This window comes from Triturus cristatus, chromosome 3_1, assembly GCF_964204655.1.
Source record: "Triturus cristatus chromosome 3_1, aTriCri1.1, whole genome shotgun sequence".
NCBI classification, from domain to species: Eukaryota; Metazoa; Chordata; class Amphibia; order Caudata; family Salamandridae; genus Triturus; species Triturus cristatus.
In genome coordinates this window covers 855,683,775-855,708,568 of record NC_140583.1, presented here as the reverse complement: position 1 = coordinate 855,708,568, position 24,794 = coordinate 855,683,775, and the positions used below count along the sequence as shown (strand labels likewise).

Sequence of the window (24,794 nt, the reverse complement as noted above, 5' to 3'; positions counted from 1 at the left end):
AGTATTAGATAAGCATGTAAACAAAGCCCTCCAAAAACACATTGAAGATGGGAAGCTTCTTCATGAGTTCCATTCCGGTTTTAGGGCTAACTACAGTACGGAGTCCGCTCTGCTGGAAGTGACTGAATTTCTCAAGGGTAAGCTGGACCTGGGAGGCAAGGCTGTTCTGATACTGCTCTATCTGTCGGCGGCCTTCGATACGGTCCCACATGAGAGGCTCCTGGAGAAACTTGCTAACATCGGCCTGGGGGGACCACCTTAACATGGATGTCATCCTTCCTGGTAAATAGATCTCAGGACATCTGGCTCCTTCCTTTCTCATCCCCGGTTCTGGCCATGAATGTAGGTGTCCCTCAGGGCTCCAGTCTCAGTCCTACCCTTTTTAATATATATCTATCCCCCCTTGCATCTCTGTTAGAGGAAGAGGGCGCCAAAATTGTTTCCTATGGTGATGACACTCAGCTGATTTTTACATGTGAAAAAGGAACCGACTTTGAAGTGGCAATGATTAGGTCTTGCCTCACAAAGGTTTTTAACTGGCTTAAGATCAATCAGCTGATGTGCAATCCTGACAAACCTGAAGTTGTTTTCTTTGGTAGTCCAGAAATGCCTGACTGGAGCTATTGGTGGCCAGAAGATCTGCCGCCCCCGCCCTTGGAAAAGGAGAAAGTCAAAAACTTAGGAATTGTCGTAGATAAGACACTCTCCATGCGCTTTCAATTCGTAAATCTAACTGGCGCTTGCTTTGGCATACTCCGGATGCTGAAAAAATTCCTGCCACCGTCACCGCTTGAGAGCAGAAAGATCATGGTGCAGGCTCTGTGACATCAAAGCTTGACTACGTCAACAGCTTGTACCTCGGTCTTCCCAAATCCCTTATCCAGCGCCTACAAGTGGTGTGGAAATGTGGATTTTCCTGATCAGTTATGTCCCCTATCTTGGACCCCAACGGTTCTATATGCATGTTACAAGTACATGTATGTTCCCTCCAGTTCCAGTTTCTAAGAACGCAAATATATGTGTGTCTACCGTCGACATGTTCTCTGTCAGATCCGCCATCAATGGACTGGATATTCGATTCCTAAGTATGAAAGGCCACCGACTTTATATGGCTAAGTTACTCCATTTTTACAGTTCAGGCAAGTAGGCCCGATTCTGTCCTCAAAGCCTTTCCCTGCTCTCTGTCTCTGACAGCTTCAGCTTGAGCTCGCATCTGTATCCATGAACTTTGTCCTACTCCCTGTGCAGCTAACGGTGCCTGCCTCGGCCAGTTTTCGCCTGCCTGCCAAGAAGCTGTATTTCACCTTCGAATTATCTATCTTGCTCTTCAGCCGATGCATTCCTGTCTAGTGATTTAGGTAAACATTTCCTTTAGCTCACAAGCAAAGGACTCAGCCTTTCCGTCCTCCTGCAAATGATTCATAGCCCTGTTGCCATGGAAAGTTTTCTGCCCCTCGCATCTCATATAGACACTTAGACGTTTGTGCACGCACACAGTCAGTATAGACTAGATTCTGTCCGAGAGTCCTTCCTTGTGGATAACATAGTTCTTTAAACATAGGATGTTAGATATGATTTGGGATTAGGTTGACTTGACCCCCCAGACTTCTCGTCTCCACATGTAGAGCTAAATGTCAAGTCCCTTCACCCCCTAGTTGCACGTCACTCACACGTCATGCTGCTGCGCGCGCATCTATGCCAAGTATTATCTTATAGATCCACCTATGTCTGATAATCCTAACCAATCATGTTTCTTTTATTCCTTATTACGCCTAGTTTCGATTACGTACCTGTTATGTCACTTTTCTTATCAAATGTTACGCCTTCTACATTCGTTTCATTGTAATGTACTTATTATAAAAATGCATGTCTGTCAATAAAGTATTGTACTTCACTTCCTGAACCCTCGTGGTGACGGAACCTGAAGGCCGCGACTCGAGTCGGCCATTTTTGATGGAATAAAGCCCATTTAGAAAACCTCTTATACCACGGATTCTGCCTCTTGTTATTTTGAGCTATTTTACTTTATTTTAAGATTCCGTATGAAATTCAGTCCGGTAAAGAAGATTTTATTTACCACAGAATGGCGCCCGAACAGGGACACTTTCTCATCTCACGCGCCGGCGGTGCGTTGCAGGCCCGGTCTCCTGCCACAGCTGGACGGACCATAAACGCGTACCAGCAGGATTTCCTGTAAGCTCCCTCCGGTCAAGCGGGGGCGACTGAGGCTGCGATCAACCCAGACGAGGCGGTGAGAAGTGCGAAGTATCCCGACCAGAGCCTAGCTGAGAGAGCAAGATCCGAGGTATACAGAGGCCCACCAGGTTTCTCGAAATCCCGATGTCCAGAGGGTCCGCTGTCCGCAGTCATCGAGTCCTGTCCATTCTCTGAGGCCTTCCGTTTCAAGGAGCTACTCGGTGAGTACCATCGCCGGGGAGGCGTGTTGACGCGCACATAGGTTGTGCCGGTCAAGACGGATTTGGGTACACAAATCCGGTCTGCACTGTTTAGCAGTGTATATGTACTGTTTAGCAGTATATCAAGTATTCCGAAGTATTCAGTTACTGTCAAGAATTCAGCGTGGTGATTAGTTAGGCAGACTGTCATCATTGTCGGTCATTGTTAAAATATTTAATGTTCAATATTTAAAGTGTTTAAATGTCTTGCATATTGTGGTATGAATGATTGTTCATTGTTCACTGTTCATTATTGTGTTTTTCGTATTAAGTAAGTTCAAGAGTAAGTATCAGATCAGTTGTCAATATGCCGCTCTTCTCGAAGTTAAGACAGATTACTACCAGAAAAGGGGTGCTTGAAGAAGCAGTTCCTATTCCTCCTAGGGACACTCCAGGGCATTTTATGTACCATAAGCATGGCTTAGATGCCATATTGTTTCTTGATCTATGGGTAGATTATACCAAGGGATTGCCGGAAAGTCAAAGGTGGCCCGTAGCGGGAACCTGGGATGCAGAGTGCATCATGAAAGTAGAGGAAGATCCTGTGAAAATACTAGATGTTTTTCTGATCCCATACACTCTGTATGTCCAAATAATAGCAGAACGTATGCGACGCCTGTAATAAATCTGAAGTCTCCTGAACATTCGTTTCAAGCCGCAGATAAAATACTACGAGAACGAAGGGGTTACCACCTCCTCGATTCCATGGATGAGCAAGAATTAGCCAGATCAGCCGTTCACTGGATTGACAGTCCTGAAAAATACGGTGATGAGACCGTAGCACACACGTTTTTTAATCTCAGTACAGATGAACAACGTTTAGCTGGAATCTATATGATTCAGCAACTCCTCATATTATATAAGAGCCAACATGCTGACCCTGGTCCTTTACCTGATATATTAACGGAACTACTCACGAACAGATGGAGAGGTTCTAGTAACAAGCTAATTAAAGAGATATTAGTGTCACGTAAGCAGTATGTCCTTTTTGTAAGTCCGGATTCTCTCTCGCTGCCCCGCAGAGAAAGAGCGCCGTACTATATGGATAGACAAAATCCCCTACGAGAAGTGCACCCAATAAAAGGCGAAGACAATGAGTTTCACCGTGTATTTGTTTACACACCCATATCAAAAATGGAATTATTAGAAATGAAAAAAGTAGTACCTAGTCATGACAAAGACCCAGCGGGTTTCCACCGAGAAATTAAAGACATGTTACTGATGGGAGAGTACACCTTTCCTGATATTATGACGATATTAAAGGTGCTTTTGCCTGCTGGCATTTATGAAAAACTGAAAGAAAAAGAGTGGGAAGTGGGTGACCAAAAGATAGACTGGACAGCATTAGCAGAGGAAGAAAGGGGCCGAACTGCAGGTTCAGGGCTCGGGGATAAAGTTAAACTGTTACCAGGTTTACTAGTACAGGTACTGCCACGTTTATTAACTACAAAAAAGGAAGATTGGGGTGCAATCACAGCCTGCAAACAAAAGCAAGATGAAGACACAAGCGATTATTATGCTCGATTTGAAAAATGTTTTGGTATAAATAGTGGTATAAAAGCAAGTAGTGACTCATATCCACATTTATTTGTGACAAAATTAGTGGAAAATGCATTGCCTCCAGTAAAGAATAGAATATTGAAATTCGAGAGTACCTGGCAAAGTAACACTCCGTCGCAAATGCTACAAATGTTACAGTATCATCACAATAGAATTAGGGATGAACAAGAACACGAGCATAGACGCATGAAGGATACAAAAATGAAAATGCTAGTTTCTCAGACAGTACCAGCAGATGGTCACAAAAAGGGTGTGACACATTCTGGTGATTCTGCAGTTCCTGTAAAGGGAACCTGCAATTACTGTAAACAACTGGGCCATTATGTACACGATTGTCCAGTCCTGAAACGTAATATAGCTACAGGTATTGCAAAGGAGAGACCACGATTAGTTAGACAAGATCAGAATGAACAAGGAGCTATGCAGCATGGACAGTCCATGCCAGTTCAACAACAGTCCATGCCAGCCTCACAGCAACCCATACAGTTTGTGCCAGCTGCACCACCGTTGCCTGCTACTGCCACACAAACCACAACACGACAAATGTATCAGACTGCACAGTATGAATATCCTGAGTATCAGCGTTACGCATGAACAAGCCTAGAGAGGGAAGTTGACTTACCGCTTATCGAGATTCCTGTAGATCAAGAAGGACCTTATGTACATAGTGAATTATTAGGTCAAGATAGAAAATTCTTACTCGATACAGGGGCAAGTCGAACAACCATAAAACGTAGTGAAGTTCCAGGGGCACCCCTCTCAGGCTCTCAAAATGTTTCCCTTGGTTTTTCAGGAAAACCTATTGTTAATGAAGTATCACAGCCTCTACCACTTACGATAGGACCTTTGACACGAACTACAGATTTATTGCTTACTAAATCATGCCCAGAAAATCTGTTAGGAATTAAAACTCTGAAAGCACTAGGAGCCATAATATGTTGTTCTCCGGAAGGAGTAAGGTTGTTTTTGCGTGATTTTAAAGGTCACTATGTGTCTAGAGACATGGATCCCCGACTACAGACTTTACCAGTACATCTATGGGCACAAGGCCCTACGGATGTTGGCTGCATGAACATTACACCCTATCGAGTCACACTGAAAGCAGGAGTGGTACTACCACGAATGCGACAATACAAGTTACCGCATGATGCTGTAGTGGCTTTGCTGAAAATCATTGATGAGCTGATTGCCCAGGGAGTAGTTGTAGAAACAGACTCCAATGTATGTAATTCACCGATAATTCCGATTCTTAAACGAACTGATCCTACTGCCCCACCAGTGTACCGATTGGTTATTGATTTGCGTGAACTAAACAAGTGCATTGTACCACAATTCCCTGTGGTCCCTGATATATCATCATTGTTGACAGCAATTGATTCCGAAGCAACATTCTTTACTGTAATCGATCTCAAGAATGCCTTTTTCAGCGTCCCAATAGATCCGGAAAGCCAATACTTGTTCGGATTCAGTTTAAATGGGCGCAGTTTTAAATTCTCACGCGCTCCCCAAGGATTCACAGAAAGCCCCAGCATCTACAGCCAAGCACTGAAACGAGAACTTGACAGTATCCACATGCCAGTCAATACTGCACTGCTTCAATATGTCGATGATCTGCTGATCACAGCGAGAAGCGAGCCAGAATGTGAAAAAGCTTCTCTGACAGTTTTACATTTTCTAGCCGACAAGGGGCACAAGGTGTCTCCTTCTAAGCTGCAATTCTGTGTCCAGCGAGTTATTTATCTTGGTCACTCGCTGTCCAAGGAGGGAAGGCAGCTTACACCAGATCGCATCCAGTTAATTGCTAACATGTCAATACCCCAGACACAAAAGGAGGTGCGGGCTTTCATAGGCCTCACTTCATATTGTAGGCAGTGGATCCCTCAGTACGCATTTCTAGCAAAACCACTCATTCAGTTAACCACACAGGAGGCAGCCACATCGACTGTTCTCCCTTGGACTCAGGAACATACACAAGCTTTTGAAAGCCTAAAGGAAGCTTTATGTCAAGCACCTGTTTTAGCAACACCATGTTATAGCAAACATTTTACACTCTTTGTTACAGAACGCGAAGGTACTGCCTTGTCAGTACTCACTCAGGATCAAGCAGGATCACGCAAGCCATGTGCTTATTTTTCCAGTACATTAGATCCCGTAGCTCAGGCTTTGCCTGCATGCCTGAAATCAGTGGCAGCGACAGCTTTAGCAATCAGACAAAGCGATGCCATAGTGTTAGGACATCCATTGACAGTACAAGTACCACATGCAGTAGAGGTTCTTGTGAACCGAACACAAACACAACACTTGACCATAGCAAGACTTACCGGTTATGAACTGACATTGTTTCAACCACACATAGAGATCCGACGGTGTAATACATTGAATCCTGCTACACTATTACCTGTAATTGGAACAGACCCACTAGCTCATGATTGTGTTGAAATCATTGAAATAAAGACGAAACCTAGACAAGACTTGACAGACGTTCCATTGTTAGATCCAGACCTGACGTTGTATGTAGACGGATCGTGCATGAGAACAAGTACAGGAGATTTAGTGGCCGCGTATGCAGTCACAACAGACACTAAAGTTATTGAGACAAATTGTATAGATACTTTGTCAGCCCAAGCAGCAGAACTTATTGCTCTAACGCAAGCCTGTATTCAAGCCACAAATAAGAAAGTTAATGTATACACTGATTCACGTTATGCATTCGGAGTTGTACACGACTTCGGCGTGCTGTGGCGAGAGAGAGGTTATTTAACTTCCCATGGTGCCCACATTCAGCACGGACCCCTCATTCATGCTTTGTTAGACGCAATACATCTACCCACTGCTATATCGATTATGAAATGTAAAGCACACACGAAGGTTACTGATACCATTTCTCAAGGCAATGATTTAGCTGACAGAACAGCTAAACAGACTGCTCAGAATCGCACATTAGACATGACAAAGCCAATAGTTCAGACACCAACACAGTGTATGACAATTAAGGATCCCGCGCTTGACGTAATTGACATACAGACACATGCCACAGCAGAAGAAATAAAGAAGTGGACTGAACTAGGAGGGATCCAGACAGATCAAGGATGGATGACGAAGGAGAAATCTGTATGGTTTCTCCCTGATTCCATGGTTCAAGCCATTATAGCTACAGTTCACAGTCCAGCACATTTAGGAGAGAAGGCTATGCTAGACAGCATTCAGCACATTTGGTTCAACAAACATTTACGAGCAGCAGCTAAACAAAAAGTTCGTACCTGTATGATATGTTGTCAGTTTAATCCAGGAAAGGGTGTTCCCGTAGAGCAGGGTGGATTTCAGCCTCCTGACCATCCTTTTGAAGTCCTCCAGATGGATTATATTCAGATGGAACGTTGTCGAGGATTCAAATATGTTCTCGTAGTTGTCTGCGCTCTCTCCCGTTGGACAGAGGCGTATCCCGTATCAGATTACACTGCCCCGACTACTGCCAAGCAGCTAGTTCGAGAATTCTTCCCACGGTACGGTTTACCACGTGTTGTATATTCAGATAACGGCCAGCCTTTCTCATCCGAATTAATGAAACATGTCTCACTTTTGTTGGGATATCAGTGGAAATTCCACTGTGTCCGACACCCCGAGGCAGCAGGTCTCGTGGAACGACATAATCAACTTTTAAAAATCAGATTGTCTAAAATATGTCAGGAAAAAGGTGTGGACTGGATAGTAGCCTTACCAGTTGCGCTATTTTTCATGAGAATGGTAGCACACTCTCGAACAGGGCTATCCCCTTATGAGGTGATCTTTGGTAGACCACCGAATATGTGGGGGACGCCTATACCCCGTAAAATAACTGATGTTGACTGTAATATGCTGACAGATTACCTGGCTTCCTTGATGTCTGCACTACAATCTTGTCGTTCACAGGTGGTCGCAGCTTTTCCCGACAACACCGAGGTGAAACCTCATGATGTAATTCCCGGCGATTATGTTCTCGTCAGGAATTTTGATCGGAAAACCCAACTGGAGCCAAGGTGGAGGCTTCCTAAGTTGGTCCTGCTGACGACCAGAACAGCTGTGAAGATCGAAGGGAGAAAAGGCTGGGTGCATTCCAGCCATATCAAGAAATTTCATGGACTTCCTCCTGACACAAACAGTACTCCCCGTGTGTCTTCCCCCATTGACTCAAAGCTACCTTTGGCTGAGGCCAGTAGCACCGAATTCTATAAGCAGAAACTCAGGTCCAGATCCAAACTGTCGGACGATTTGATTGTTTAAGTCCTCTCCAAGGTGAAACGGTTGAATCTGTCCCGACATGTATCCCTTAGGTCTGAATGATGTAGAGTCCAGAATCATAATGAAACGACATGCTTATTGTAAATTACTGCGTAGCCACTGTATTGTGACTTTATTAATTTTGTTTTCCTTGAGTTTTTTAATAGTTACTGCAAGTATATTGTTGCATATGTATTATCCTGTTTCTAAACGTGCTTTCAATATAACTGATGAACATTCTTTTAGTGAATTACCCCCACATGAGTTGTCCTATAGACTTGCGCTGCGCAACAACACCTTCATTAGTATGTTACATCATTCCCATCAGACTAGTAATGCCACCAATTGTTGGGTGTGTGGCCGACTCCCTCCCTATCAGAATAACAAAGGAGTTCTGCCTTTCTTTCCACATCCGTTCACACACAATGGCTCCTGTGGAGCATGGTTTAGTTTATTAAATTCCATAGACCCAGACACAGCAGTTTATCAACAACATTGGATATGGGGAAATCTGAATCTAGTTTTATTCAAAGTCTGTCACCCTAATAAGGAGGGTCACCCCAGTAGAACAGGAACTGATTTAGAAAATGAAGTGTATAAATTAGGTAATTTTACGCCTAATCTTATGATTTTGAATGTCAAAACCGAAGTTGAACTAATTCTGCCCACTATGTCAGTATTTCCAGTTAAGGGTGAATTATGTGTGAGAAAAGTTGGTTCCATACACATGGGCCATAGCCAATGCGTTACTACAGTAGAATATAGTGATCAAGGTAAATCTTCATTTAGAGCTTCTCGCCATTCTTACTTTATATGTGGTCAGACTGCATATATGCGTCTGCCTCTAGATTGGGATGGTACCTGTTACATAGCATTCCTTCTGCCACCTGTTTTCCTAGCTCCCCCTGATTATTATCGAAATGTTCATTTAGTACACAAAAGAGAGCGTAGAGATCTCCCAGTTGTCGATTATACTGAGACGGCATGGGACAAGTATGTAGATTTCAATAAAGGTATCTTTCCCTATATAGGTACCATATCAAATAGTAAGCTGATACGCAGACTCACCAAGACTCTTGAAGCTGTAGTAAACGAGACTATAGCCGCCCTAGGCAATCTGACAGAGGAACAATTAGTGATGAGAATTGTTGTTCTCCAGAATCGTCTTGTCCTTGATGTCATCCTGGCCGATAGGGGCGGAGCTTGCAGGGTCATCGGATCCAGCTGCTGCATATTCATACCAGAAAATTCGCCATCTGTATATAAAGCTATAACACGCCTTCATAAGATTGTAAGCCAGATACACGAAAATCCAGGCACTTGGACGTGGTCCGGGTGGTTTTGGAGTGTGATATCAGCCTGGGGATGGAGAGTTCTATCCTTCCTAGGTATTGGCCTTCTTATGCTCTTCAGTTGTTGTTTATGCCTGCAATGTGGACCAGCGATTTGTGGTCTGTGTGCCACATCATGCATTCCATATCACAGTTCTCGTTCAAAATACCGGAAGAAGAAGGAAGAAGAAATGATGCTCCATGAGCAAATCGATGGAATGATGAAGATTGATATCTCTTGAAGGGCAAGTAGGGGACAAGGAGGGAATGTGGAAATGTGGATTTTCCTGATCAGTTATGTCCCCTATCTTGGACCCCAACGGTTCTATATGCATGTTACAAGTACATGTATGTTCCCTCCAGTTCCAGTTTCTAAGAACGCAAATATATGTGTGTCTACCGTCGACATGTTCTCTGTCAGATCCGCCATCAATGGACTGGATATTCGATTCCTAAGTATGAAAGGCCACCGACTTTATATGGCTAAGTTACTCCATTTTTACAGTTCAGGCAAGTAGGCCCGATTCTGTCCTCAAAGCCTTTCCCTGCTCTCTGTCTCTGACAGCTTCAGCTTGAGCTCGCATCTGTATCCATGAACTTTGTCCTACTCCCTGTGCAGCTAACGGTGCCTGCCTCGGCCAGTTTTCGCCTGCCTGCCAAGAAGCTGTATTTCACCTTCGAATTATCTATCTTGCTCTTCAGCCGATGCATTCCTGTCTAGTGATTTAGGTAAACATTTCCTTTAGCTCACAAGCAAAGGACTCAGCCTTTCCGTCCTCCTGCAAATGATTCATAGCCCTGTTGCCATGGAAAGTTTTCTGCCCCTCGCATCTCATATAGACACTTAGACGTTTGTGCACGCACACAGTCAGTATAGACTAGATTCTGTCCGAGAGTCCTTCCTTGTGGATAACATAGTTCTTTAAACATAGGATGTTAGATATGATTTGGGATTAGGTTGACTTGACCCCCCAGACTTCTCGTCTCCACATGTAGAGCTAAATGTCAAGTCCCTTCACCCCCTAGTTGCACGTCACTCACACGTCATGCTGCTGCGCGCGCATCTATGCCAAGTATTATCTTATAGATCCACCTATGTCTGATAATCCTAACCAATCATGTTTCTTTTATTCCTTATTACGCCTAGTTTCGATTACGTACCTGTTATGTCACTTTTCTTATCAAATGTTACGCCTTCTACATTCGTTTCATTGTAATGTACTTATTATAAAAATGCATGTCTGTCAATAAAGTATTGTACTTCACTTCCTGAACCCTCGTGGTGACGGAACCTGAAGGCCGCGACTCGAGTCGGCCATTTTTGATGGAATAAAGCCCATTTAGAAAACCTCTTATACCACGGATTCTGCCTCTTGTTATTTTGAGCTATTTTACTTTATTTTAAGATTCCGTATGAAATTCAGTCCGGTAAAGAAGATTTTATTTACCACAGTGGTACAAAACGCAGCGGCCAGAGCCATCCTGAGACCTAAACCCAGATCTAGTATGACCCCTATTCTTAAGTCTCTACACTGGCTCAGCGTAAAAGAACGGATCGACTTCAAAGCGATGACGTTCTTCTTTAAAGCGTTCCACAGCTTAGGAGCCGGCTACCTAAATAAGCGCATTAATCGCTACACAAAATCTAGACCCCTCAGAGCTTCCAATGCCAACCTGCCAAAAATATGCCGTGACCGCTCTGGAGGCATATCCCTCGGCTTTCTAGGTGCAAAATTGTGGAATAGACTCCCTGAGTCTCTGAGACTAACCACAGACCTACTCTCTTTTAGGAAGAACTTAAAAACCTGGCTTTTTAATAACTAATGGGTCTTTTACGCATGTTTTCCTCTCACTGTCACGCGCCAGGACACTCAAGTCTGAGTAGCTGCGTGCTTTATTAAATACACTATTTCATTTCATTAGGTCCCTGATAGTGCAAAGGAACACTCGTCCAAATTCTAAGGGCCTTATTTATGAGGCCTTGCTTCACTTTTATGCCGCCAGTGCGTCACTTTTTGAGACGCACCAGCAGCGTTAAAAATGTGCCATGTTGAGCCCTGTTTACAAAGTGACACATCTAGGCAGATGCGTCACTTTGTAAAGCCCTGCACCACATTATACCTGCGCAAGGTAAAATGTATGCAGGGTGGGTGTTCGCCTGCAAAAAGCCTCGTAGAAGTGGCGCTTTGAAATCTATGAGAACTCAGTGCGCCGTTTCTGTGACGCCATTGCGTCAATATCTTACACCTGCCTCACAGCAGGCGTAAGACTGATGCAGACCCTTTCACATAGGGTTTGACCCATGTGAAAGGATATATTGCTGGAGTTGCGTCTATTTTCAGGCACACCCAACCAATGCATCACTTTTGCACCTATAGATATGTCAGAAATACTGACGTATCTGTAACTCCTTGCGACATGATGCGTCATACAGTAAATATGACGCATCCATCATGTCGCAAAGAGGGCGCACTAAGAAGTGATGCTTCCCTGTTTAAACACCGCGATGCATCACTTCTCATAAATAAGGCCCTACATATGTTTACATCTAATATTCAGGGATAGTGGTGTGTGTTTTCAATATTGTAACACAGCAGCAGCTCACCAATATTACTGCAAATAATCTCTGTGACACCCTCCCATTTCTTATATGTTAGTCCTTGTTTTGAACTAAAAGAAACTTTTTTAATGTATATTGCATGAAACATAAACACAACATTTCTCTGCAAAATGGCTGTACTAGACTCTTACACATCAGGTACTTAAAAAATAAATTAAAGGAAAACAGTATTTAAAACAATCTGTTTAAGAAATATTCAAGGTCATTGGGACAAAACTCTGGAGAACGGAGCTGACTCTGTCAGGGGGCCCCCTGAAAGGCTGGGGCCCTGGGCCAGAGCCCACTTTGCCCATGCATTAAAACGTCTCTGACTTCAGCGCGTCGTGCCCGTCTGCCAAGGACGCGGGTTCCCTCTCTCCCAAGGAGACAAGGGGGTCGCCTCGTTGTTGGTCCTGCCCTCACCAGTGATCTGCGCCCCCGTCGGATACTTCTGCTCTCTGCCACAGGCCGCCTCAGGTCCAGGAGACACTCCGCTATTCTTCCCCCGCCTGTGAGCCACGAGGAGGCCGCCGTCCGTCGACCTCAGGGATTAGTGATCAGAGCACATGAGAGGTATCGTCCCACCTCGTGTCTCCCCTCGAAACGGGCCGCCGCAGGTCTGGTAGACACTCCGCCACTCGGCACCCTTCAATAGATCGCCAGGGGGCTGTCCTCGTAGGACCCTTTATTAATGTCTGATTCTGGGTGCCATCCATATGTGAGCCTTCCTGCAGGGTGGGGCGTCCCAGGCTTGATAAGGGGAGAGCGCAGGCCACTCTCCACTGATGCCGGCTTTCCCTGCCCTCCGTTACGGGCTCCAGGCTCTGTTACAACGATGTCCCGTCGGGCGCCATCTTATGGTCAGGCGTCCCGACCCAGCATCAAGACACACCAGGGCTCCCCCCGCAGCTCCGCACTCACCGCGGATGTCGCAGCTTCCAGGCGCCCCACAGGGAATGCGTCGTCTCTCGCCCGCTCTGCCTCGTCTTCCCACCCGTGGAGCTGGTTACTGCGTGGGGTGCGCGTTGCTGGTGTAATGGCCGCCCATTCTCTTCGCGCCAATGCAGGTAGGGGGACGTTTGCTCTCTCCAGCAGCCTCCGGAGCTTCGCCACCCATCAGCGTCGTTCATGTGCCGTTGTCGCCTTAATGGGGGTTCACAGGGGAGCTTGCCGGCTATAGCCATGTTCCAGCCGTCCTCCGGGCGCACTATCGCGCACCTCCGGGACCGCCCGCCGCCATCTTGCGATACCAAGTCCCGATCCGGAGCTTTACCACGCCGCTGTTGCTCTTCTCCCCCTCAGTGCCTCGCCTCCTCAAAGCAGTAGATGCCAGGGTCGTTCCGACACCCAGGGTTGCGTTTTCATGCGGGAGCAACGCCTGGAGTCGGTCAGTTGTCCGGCCCGATCGTAGAGCCCTAGCAAGCTGCAGCCGCCATGGTAGCCGGCTTGGCCACGCCCCCCAACACGTTTTCTTCTTAATGAAGTATATGGGATGGAAATTTCCAGTGGAAAAAATAAATAAAACGTTTTTAAATTTACTTAAGGTTGTTTATTGGTGGATCGCAGTCTGACAATTTAATCTACAGTTGTTGGCAGAAAATATATTGCTTTAAGAACACTTGACACATATAAGTAACTGTGTAATACTTATCCTCTTAATCAGCCCATTGAGAAAGGCGCAATTAAAGCTAATTTGGAAAAATGCTTATTATGTTGCGATTGATCGCTTGCTCTGAACATGGTTTCCTACTTATATAGTGTGCACCCGAAATATTGATCCCAGAATAGCAATGGGACACAATTTAGAGGAGAAAATGTTGAGAAAAAGAAATGGCAAAGGGTATGTAAGTCTATATTTTCTATACCTAGCTCCACATATATGCACCTATGCAGTACATATATATTCAAGGTATGAAGATGTGGAGTTAAGAATAGTAAATCTGCTCTTCCCTATATGCATTTACCTTTCAATATTTTGTCCCTCAATAATCTGTTCTCGATTTTCTTGAACCACAATATTCTAGGGGTCGATATTTAGTAGTACAATCAATTATACCTGTTGTGAATTTCTGGGTAAGAGTAATAGTTTGCTTCACAGTTTATAAAGAGGCAGGATTCCATATCCTGAATAACAAGTAACAAAAAACATTTTGCAGGGCAACTATCCAGTCTTGTCGACCTATTTAGCGTACCACTGGGGTGCTCAAAAGTTATTTAGCAGCCTACATCAAGGCACATGTAGAAGATAAGTCCAACTAGTGCAGGTAGGGAATCTGCGACAGTGTGTCTCATTTTCCACAACATGATAACTAACAGATAGCTCTATATCCTAGATGAAATTTAAGAAACAAAGGGCTATATTACGATCTTGGCGGACAGGGTTACTCTGTCACAAATGTGACAGATATCCCATCCATCAAATTACAGTTCAATTATATCCTAAAGAACTTGTAATATAGCGGATAGGATATCCGTCACGTTTGTGACTGAGTATCCCATCCGCCAAGATCGTAATCAGGCTCACCGTGCTGCAAGGAACACATACCACATGCTCTGGGTGCATTTTGAAACACACGGGTAAGGACTGTTTGCATACCTAAGAGCTTTTATATCGCTGCAAGAAGTGTGTCCACAAATGCATCTTGCACAGGGACGGGAGCAAAGAGATACTGAGACGCAGACACGGTGCTGAGTTGCGGGGAGAGGGTCGTGTTCACATTCGCGGAAGACTGCTCATTAAGATCCCATTTGCAAGTTGCATGGTTATGGGGAGCATTTACCCCACAGTAAATTTGCATGGGAATTCATTGTTGCTGTACAGTAAATCTGCTCAGTTAACCTGATGGGATGATACTATGTGTGGTTGGTTTTTCTGGCAGTAAACTCACTTGGAATTCCCAATTCTGTAGAGTTTAATGCCTTAAACCTTGTGTCCATGTTCAGATATATAAAAAAAATCCACCTTGAGTGCTTTCATGAATGCTCTCTCCTCTCAGTAGCGAAGTCTTCATTCAATCAATAATTCTTGCTATAAAACATTATTCACCGGTGTTAGCATTCCTCAAGTCTCGTTCAGTGGTAAATCTTTCATCTGTATGTAACTCTTGCTCTAACTCAAGTACAAGAAGCTAGCCAAATATCTTCTTAGTGACTGTTGTTTTCTAATAGGCTTTTTTGAGGATGCAAGAGAGTATATATCTTGAAAAAGCTTTGTGTGACTGAAAGGTGAGATTACAGGGAGATGTAGCCTCCTGTATTTTAGGTGCCCCCATATTTGTTGTAGTCCAAACTAGTTGCGGTCTCATAAATGGAGGTACACAGGCTTTTAGCTTTATGAGTGGTGTGTCATTGTTTAATTTCTATTTTTTTTCCGGCATTTTATATAGCGCTAACTTGAGCCGAATGTATCAGGTATCAAAACGCTTTACATGAGCACCAGTTCACATTAATTTTTGTTAGGCATGGGGAGATTGAGTGATTTGCCTAGAATCACAGGATGTTGAGCCTCATTGCCAGGACTCGAATCTGGTTCCCCAGATTTGAGATCGACCGCCCTAGCTGTTAGGCCACATACTCTCCCCTTTTTTCTTATTTAGCTCTTCATTTGAGTCCATGCCCTGTTCATTCCTTGACTGCAAGTACACTCACTTTCTTCCCCTACTTTCCCGAATCCTCCTCACGCCACCTGTCCCTTCCCACCATCCTTGTGAGTAGTGAGGATGGAGATGCACTTGACCTTCATGCAGAGCACTATACACCAGAGAAAAGGCTTGGTGATACCTTGGATGTTGTCCCTTAGAACTTTCTTGTGCTTCTTACGGCGGCTTCAGATGCACTTGACCTTTATCCAATGCACCAGGTGCCAGAGGGTTGGCTCGGCTTTGCCCTGAAAGTGGTCCTGCAGCACTTGTGCCTCCTAGCTCCCCATTTCTCCAGGCTTCACTCCTACTTACTCTCTTCCACGGATACTCTCCCACTGCCCCTCTGCATGCCACTGCCACTATTGGCTTTCACACTACCAGATGCTATTACAAATGAACTGGCAATAGCAAAGCCAATACTAGTGACTGCTCATCATCAAAGTTTATTTCTTATATTTAGTATATTTTCAAGACGGCCTCACTGCATTACTCAGCATGATGTAAGGCAACTGGGTGGCCGACTTGCAATTATGAAAACAACATTCGAAACATTTTATACTTTCAAGAGGGCTGCAGTGTTGCGTCACACAACAATACTTTATGCAACGTGGCAGCCACCTTGAAAGTATGAAAACATTTAATTTACAAAAGGTAATAAATAAAACAATTTGCCTCATCTTCTTTAAAGATTGCGCCTGAGCTTTTGGGACAGTTGTTAAAGCTTCTTGAAAGTTAAACAAGGGAAGACATGTCCTGAAAAATGACTCTAACAACATTTAGTAAGAAACTGTGACAATTTCAAAATGAAGACAATTATAATTAAAAGTAGAGCATTAAAATGTAAATATATTTATATATATATATATATATATATATTTATATATCAATACTTACCCTTGGTTCATCAGCTCAAGTGATGTATTTTAGGTGTACTACTAAAAAACATGCACTAGCTGGTGTGTTTGACTTTACGTTTTGACTTTTATGTGAGCCTTTTCCACTGATAAATTCCAGCTTGTACGACCGGCTGGAAGCTATAAAGGGAAAACTGAGAGGATGTGATAATTATCACAAAACCCGTAATTTAGCCCTTAACTTGTAATCAAGGTCTTATAATGCAACATCTTTCGTGAGTATATAAAGAGCTTGTAAAATGGTTTGGTTTTAAAAAAAAAAAAAATTCTGAAACATTGTAAGGCGTGGAGTGGGCATTAATATATTAGGTATGTGACATTAGCCATTAAACAATTTAATGTTGAACATATAGTTTGGAAGCTACCTATGTACAGATTGTAAATATCTGTGCAAGGGCTGTGCAATGGTTTTGGTATTATAGAAGACAATTTACAACAGTGACGTCAATAGAACGGATGACACATCCATAGCACATATACATATCAGAGCTTTACATGCAGTTTACTAGTGTGTATGCATAGCTATTACAGTGAGCTAGTAGCATATAGCAGTATATGTTTAGAAATGGTGAAGTTATTTATTAATACAGTAGATGACAACAGTTAATTCCAGGAAGAGATACACACTAATAGGGAAGACATAGCTTACTTTCAAGACACAAAGGAAGTAAACAGTGACAGGAAGTTGTTTCCTAAAATGCATTTTAAAATTGTATACTGAACTATATAAGGACCTTCAATTAGAAGAGGGAAAATTGTAACCAGGATAAAGGTTTATCATTAATTTAATATTAAACCAATCTTATTGTTGCTGGATGCTTCAAAAGCGGATATATGCTTATATATTGAAATCAATGTTTTATTTGAAAAGATTTTCCATTTTAGATAATACTAGATTTTTCGATTCTTTAAATGTTACTGAAAAATGGAGATCTGCTTGATAGAATCTCTTGCTGAGCAAAACCTTCATCCTTTCACAAATTAGGACAGAACAACATTGTCATAATTCGAACTTATGGCCTTATTTAGAGTTGGCAGATGAGGTACTTCACCACAGATGTGACAAATGTCCTGTCGGCCATAATAAAAATGCATTGTAGCCTATACATTTGCTTTACAGCAGCAAGTTATCTGTCATATTTTGACAGAGTATCCCGTCTGCCCAACTCTAAATACTGCCCCTAGACCTCACTCACTTTAGAGTTCACACCACTGATGACCATTTATTGTCTAAAAACTTTATTGCTTATTACAGGTGTCAAATATAATTTAGGGAAAGAGATGTAAAAGGTTAAAGGATCCTTACGTTTTATGTTCAATATATTCATTCTGAAAACAATTAGACATTATTTGTTGTGTGTTAAAATAGTTGTGATGATGTATGTTTGCTATAGATAATAAGAAGTGTTACAGTAGTCTGCAAAATTGTTTGTCAGGTTTCTTTGCATCCATTAATAAATAGTTTGGCCCTTTACAGCGGATGTTTCTTGGAGTGACAAGATAAAAAATGTTTGTGTACTTGAGTTGGAATCATTTTTTTCTGGTGGGATAAACAGAATGAGAATTGACTAGCAGTAATTGTTTTCATGGTAAATGGGTCTATCTTCAGTCTGCCTTATCCCTGAAATCCAGGTATGCTAGCACTGATCTAATATTCTGCTGAACTGCTGAACCTCAGTTGAACTTCTTCTTATAATGTTCACTAATTTCCACAGATTTATATTCAGTTTAATGCTGTTGATCTACAACTTCCATTTCAGAATCACCTGTAAAAATACTCACCTTGTATAACCATGTAAAGTGCTTCCTTTCTTAGTGTTCTTTAAAGAAAGCTTTATGTTTAGTGACACCTTTAGTGTTCCAGCACTATATTCTTAAACTTTCATAGATTTTGACTCTAGCTCTATACCATATATGGATGCCTGTCTAGTTATTGAGGCAATTATTGGGTGAACCACATGAAATACTTTGAATACAAAGAGTTAAAGTGGTGACTGCTGCACAGTAGACGTGATTAGTCAATAGGGTGAAACACGTGGTGTTTATGCAGAATACTAGAGGTTGCACCCTAGTACCAAGACAATTAGGCATTTCAAGGGTAAATCAAAACTCTACCACCTCTGCCACTGTTTTTAACACTTAAAAATATACATAAAATCATAAAAGACTTAGAACAAGCCTCGGTAAGTAGAATACATTAGCTGATGTTTAGAATATATTAGTGATAGAATACATTAACTGTTTTTAACCTTAAAAATATAAATTACACTAAAATCATGAGAGACGTAGAACAACCCTTGGTAAGCAGAATACATTAATTCATTACATTAAGGTACTGGTGCAAAATAGCAGTTCATTATTTAGTGAAGATATTTCCAACACACTTTATGTTGGTCTATTTCCTGGGCTCATCATTTTATCCAGAAAAGTTCATGTTGCCATCCTAATGAATGAGCATTGATTTCCAGATGAGCGCAAACTTTGTTTACCAATGTGCGTTTGTTTGGAAAAGATAAATAATAAATACTATTTGCCTCATTTTGTGAAATGTGTACTCATACGGCAGGTCTGCAACACGTTATATCTGATTATATGAAAAGGTGTATGTGTGGCATTATAGTTTTTAATGACTATATCTTGAATATGTTATTGTTCCAGGTACTTTGGGAGATGCTCACAAGAGAAGTTCCCTTTAAAGGCTTGGAAGGATTACAAGTCGCTTGGCTTGTAGTGGAAAAAAATGAGGTAAGACACTTTTCTATTAGGTTTAGAGGCAGTGGATAGATATGAATACTGTATTGGGGGATTGTAAAGACCTATTCATCTTCTTCAATTGGAGAGTAAGTTCACGCTTATGGGAAGATTACCAGTAGGAGTTAGCACAAAGGGTCAAAGTGGTGTTATCCCTCATGAATGGACCCTTTACATCTAATTGTTGCGGCTTCACGTTGTGACGCTGGAGATCAAAAATTGTAGAACTACTGTACTAGCTTCTCATTCTCAATAATGTAACCTAGGGGTTTGTTCTTAGTGATGAAAGAAGCCCTTGCGTCCAAGACAGAGGAGCGGTTTAACCACATCTCCCGCATTTTGGACACCTTTATACTGGCCAGGAGACAATATTTCTGTAAGAGACCTTCAGATACTTCCACTTAACTCTCCCAGCATGAGCCACTCCTGTACAAGAAGCAGTCTCTTAGATGAGCATTTCAAATGTAAAAAGGGAGAAAAATAAAGAAAATTACAGTTTAGCTCCCTGCAGTATGTTGAACACTACATTAAAGATGAACTTATCACTTGTATTGGCTGGATTGAGAGATTGCTGCTAGCTAACTCACGCAGAGACCTTCCTTTTCTAAAGTACTTTAGCAGTGTACAGTAAACGCCTTTCCTGTCTCCAGTGTTCTCTTTTTTCTCATGAGATTGTGAACCTTTCAATTAGCAGGATCTGCAGAACCTGGTTGTAGATCTTTGCACAGTGCATACGTATTTTTCAAAATGCGCACCTTATTAGATTTTATTCCACATGTACTGATATTCTTTTAAGCTAACATATTTAGCTCAATAAATAAAAGTATTGGCCTCCTTTATCATTCATACTGTTCAGAAGCATTGAGTATAGAAACAACTATGTATTTAAAGAGCCCTGATGATAAGCCAGTATATTTACTTCTTGTTTCTGACACAGAGACATCACAATAACAAGTTAATTAGTTCCTGCATATATTACATTAGGCAAAACGTTATTTGCGGCCACTTGGCAATTAGTAAAAACATTTGTTTGATTGGCCAAAGCACTAAATATTGAAGATATCATTTCAATCTCTCTTAAAATTGATAGATACTCAAATCATGTTCTGTTAAAACATTTTAGTTAGCCCATTTAAATTGGGGCAATTCAGAGTCAAGAATTATTAATGAATCACTAAACACACAGGACGTAAACATGCCTTAATTCTCTAGTTTTGTGGTATCCATATAAATATCCTCAAAATTGACCAAGAATTTAGGTGGGGTACACACGGTGAATTTATATGCCATGGTCAAACTTGGGAGAGGAGCGGAATAGTAATATTTTAGTATTTTACTAAATCATATGATGTGAAACCTGTTTACCATTTTGTACTCACAGAGTCTCTGTGGACTGTTGTCTCATTCCCAGTCACATTATAAAGATGATCACCCATCAACACTTGTTAAAGATGTGTGGTTTGTTAACCACTCTCATTGTATCTAAAAATGGAGCCACATTTATCAAAGGTCTACACTGTTTTAGTGGTGCAACTACACATAGTCTCAGTTAATGTCTATGTGATGCAAATGTATGACAGTTAGTATGTGAAACACTGGAAGCTAAGAAAGAGTACATGCACTCTGCTGTGAAAGTACTAGAAAAGTTATCATCTGCCAGTACAGTTGTAAACTAGATATAAAGCATTATCTTTCAAACGCCATTCTCAATTGGAGACCCTCAGTGTTTTAGTACATTACTCTCTAAAAACATCATTCTGAGTGAAAGAAGACTTTCAACTGTCCAATGTATAGAAATTAAAAAGGATTCACTGTCCAACACGTCCCCAATAGATCTAGTTAAAAAAAAGAATTCTATGTTGTGGATATTGAGCAAACTAATTATATAGTTTTCGGAACCAAAAAGCCACCATAAACAATTTTTCTTTAAGGGCAGGTAATTTGAAGGTAGAGAAAACATATCAGAATTTCGGGGTTAGTTTATCCCCCCGTTCATCTTGTACATTAAAGCTAAGTAAAAGTAAACCATTATGAAGAAGCACCTCCTGTGGTTTGCTTCTGTGTCCCCCTTATTATCACCTTCAGTAACACATCCCTCTGCCTTAGCAAAATCTCTAAAATCTCAAACAAATGACAAACTATCCACTTTAAAAATGGTCCAAATCCCAAGCTCTGAATTTTGACCAACTACAGACCCTTCATTGGTCTGCCTTGCTTTGGGAAGGATGAGGAAACCATGGAATGCTCTCAACCCTCTAAAGACCGGCAAGCCTACTATCTGCTGGATGACCTTAAGTAAAGCTTCCAATCACTCCACTTGTCAAAACCACTTTGTTCATCATCAGGGATGAGTTTGTATTAGTGAGCAAAGCCAAGCTATGTGCATATCTTAATGGACCTGTCAGCTGTATTTGAACTCATAGACATTGTAGGACTGATTAATTGCCTGCATTGTTTGCTGGAATTGAGGGGTTGGTTGCCTGCATTGTTTGCTGGAATTGAGGAGTTGGCTTCTCTGTCCCTGGATCTTATGTTTTCTTAACAACTGCACACAGCAAGTCAAATTGGAATCCATTATTTCTGATACTAATCCAATTAGCTATTGAGATCTTCAGGATTATAAATCAATCCTCTTATCCCAAGCATGTCTCTTCTAGCCAACATTCTGAAATTCCAACATTTCAACCATCATCTGTATTTGAATATCACCCAGATCAATCTATGAATGAAGAAGAAAGGGATCCTGGATTTGTTGTCAAGTGACAAATTATAGCATGTGTCCAGCTATACTGGCTTTGTATGTGTGCCCAGAAATTAATTGTTCTATTCATGGCCTTGAGATCCTCACTTCTTCCATTCGCATTATCTCGCCAATGCCATTCCAGGAGGTGTGCAATGTTTACCTGTTATTTTGGTTAGCATCCTATTATCTGCTCACCAAGTCAAAGTTGCGACCAGGAAAGTGTTCTTTCACCTCCTTCACTTATCAGAGTTTGTGTTTTTTTTACCACCAAGCATGATAGCAAGGCCACTTACAGTAATATCAGCTACAAACATGGAGCTCTCCCACCTCCAAAGCATGCAGAGTCGGGACATTCACCTGCCTCATTTATGGTTGGGAGAAAGTGATAAGAATATATTTGCCTTGTACTACATTGGATCCCCACCAAGGAAATAATGGAGTTTAAACACTGCACCTCCCCCAGTCCTGAGTAAATTTCTGGGGGTTTTCTGACCTACCTGCCATCCACATGCATGAGTACAGCCAAACAAACTCAACTCACGATATGCCCTGTCCGATATAACATTTTTGATGAGAGAACCTTTCACATAAATGAGTTATCATTTTGTAACACATATACTGCATATTTGAGACTAGAAGGAAAATTCTTACATTTATTTAAAGTTTTGTAGGGATCAGAAGGATCATCATTTCTTATAAGCTTTCATCCAAGAGGAACGTTAACCAATCTATATATCATTTATCCATCTCTCACACATTTCGGGAAATAACACTGATTGGATTATGTAGCGATAGGAGTTAATCATTGTAATGGATTACATATTTAATGATTTTAGTTGCACTAACGGACACCCAGATACAAGAGAAAAAAAGATAACCATAGGCTATATCAATGTCAAATTATCTGTGGGCCTTTAGTAGATGTCCTAAAATAAGAGGTTTGTATGTAAAGTTAGGATTCTACCAACTTCCACTGACAAATCTATTTAGAATATGGAAGAAAGAAGTCCATAATGATTGTGATGGCATGCAATTTTTTCTACATCAATGCCTGCTTTTTTAATCCAGCATTGACTCACAAAATATTTAGAATTATAGGATTTACGTTTGTGAGGTATGGTATTCTGTAAGTGAATCACAATCACTATGCAACCTGCTCATACGATGGCTGGCTAGAAATAGATTCACTTTCCGGGCATTTCCGCTAAAGAAAACTATACATATTATCATGCATTAAAGTTAATTCCAAGAGGTATGTTGGAGAGCCCATTCCATGCATGCTTAGAAGCTGTCACCTGTGTATACAAAACCCTGGATGCTTGCACAATAGAAGACAACTGATTTCTTTTGAATGTAGTAATTTAAAGGCACCCTTTTGTTTTTAATGTTTGTAAGTTGTAGAATATGAGTCCAGAAACTGATTCGAACTGGTGAAATCAAGGTCCATTGAGGAGAGAATATTGGAAATGTGATGGATCCAAACACTTTTTCTATTTGCTTGACTTTCCTAAGCAACTATCAAAAATGAGCTGCAACTATTAAAAACGGCGGCACATAATTAATGATTTTACATGACTGAAAGCTTTATGAATCAGTCATTGAAAAAGATGTGAAAGAGTCTTAGGGCTATATGACAATGAGTTGCCTCAAGTACCAATGGCGTTTATTTCCCCCAGTCTGAAAGTAGAGTCCACTCTTTCTCTGACCCTCCAGGCTTCATTGGCATGCCATAAAACACATATAATTCTGAGTTCTGAAAGTGGGCTAGTGAACCCCGGAGACATGAACAATAGGGACTAAGAAGAGAAGTCACAAAGACTCACATACTTTGCTTGCCACTGCTCCATTTGGATTGTAATTCACCACTGTACACAAAAATGTGTATTTTTCAAAGTGTGATAATTATTCCAAGAAGACAGCAGATGTCAGGATAGTACTCTGTTGAAGATATTAATAACCTTGTTTCACTATTGTACTCAATATTGTACACTGTTTATGGAAAAACATTCAAACGTAGAAGACCCACTGTTCCAGATGCTGGTAATAAGCTACTGAGAATGAAATGAGCTTTTGATTAGGTCTGAAATTGCAAGGAAATGTTTCCTGATAAATGCAAGAAAATGTTTTCTCATAAATGCAATTCGCAGTACCCTTTGTAAAAAGAGAATGTACCTTCAGCTCTCTTTTTGGTTTGTTTATAATTGTAAAGTTATTTGCTACCAGGTAGAGGACATCAGGATTGCACATTATTTTAAACATTTCCGTGCTTAGGAACAAGATTAGAATGAGAAACATCAACAAGCATTTTTCACTAGAATAAAATTGCTCAACAAACTTGCCATTTATAAATAAAAGGCTCTAACGCATTATTTATGCAGGCTCGAAAAGTATAGAGGCCTATTCACAAACGCATTTTGGAGTATGTGAAGTAGTACTCTGTAATACTCATGTTCATACTCGTACGTGCCTTTGTGAATTAGAACAAAGCATAAAAAAGGAGTTAATTCTGGGAATATTCATATACAATTTGCAGAAATAGAAA

At 41.6% G+C, this 24,794-nt stretch overlaps 1 protein-coding gene across 6 annotated transcripts in view; it reads left to right on the top strand.

The window, feature by feature from the left end:
* Positions 1-24,794, top strand: part of MAP3K20 (mitogen-activated protein kinase kinase kinase 20) — an 839,253-nt gene that overhangs the window by 458,428 nt on the left and 356,031 nt on the right. For all 6 annotated transcript variants that reach the window (XM_085645276.1, XM_085645278.1, XM_085645277.1 and 3 more), the window contains exon 8: positions 19,417-19,503. In XM_085645276.1, the coding sequence (XP_085501402.1) occupies positions 19,417-19,503 (87 nt within the window). The remainder of the gene's footprint in view (positions 1-19,416; positions 19,504-24,794) is intronic.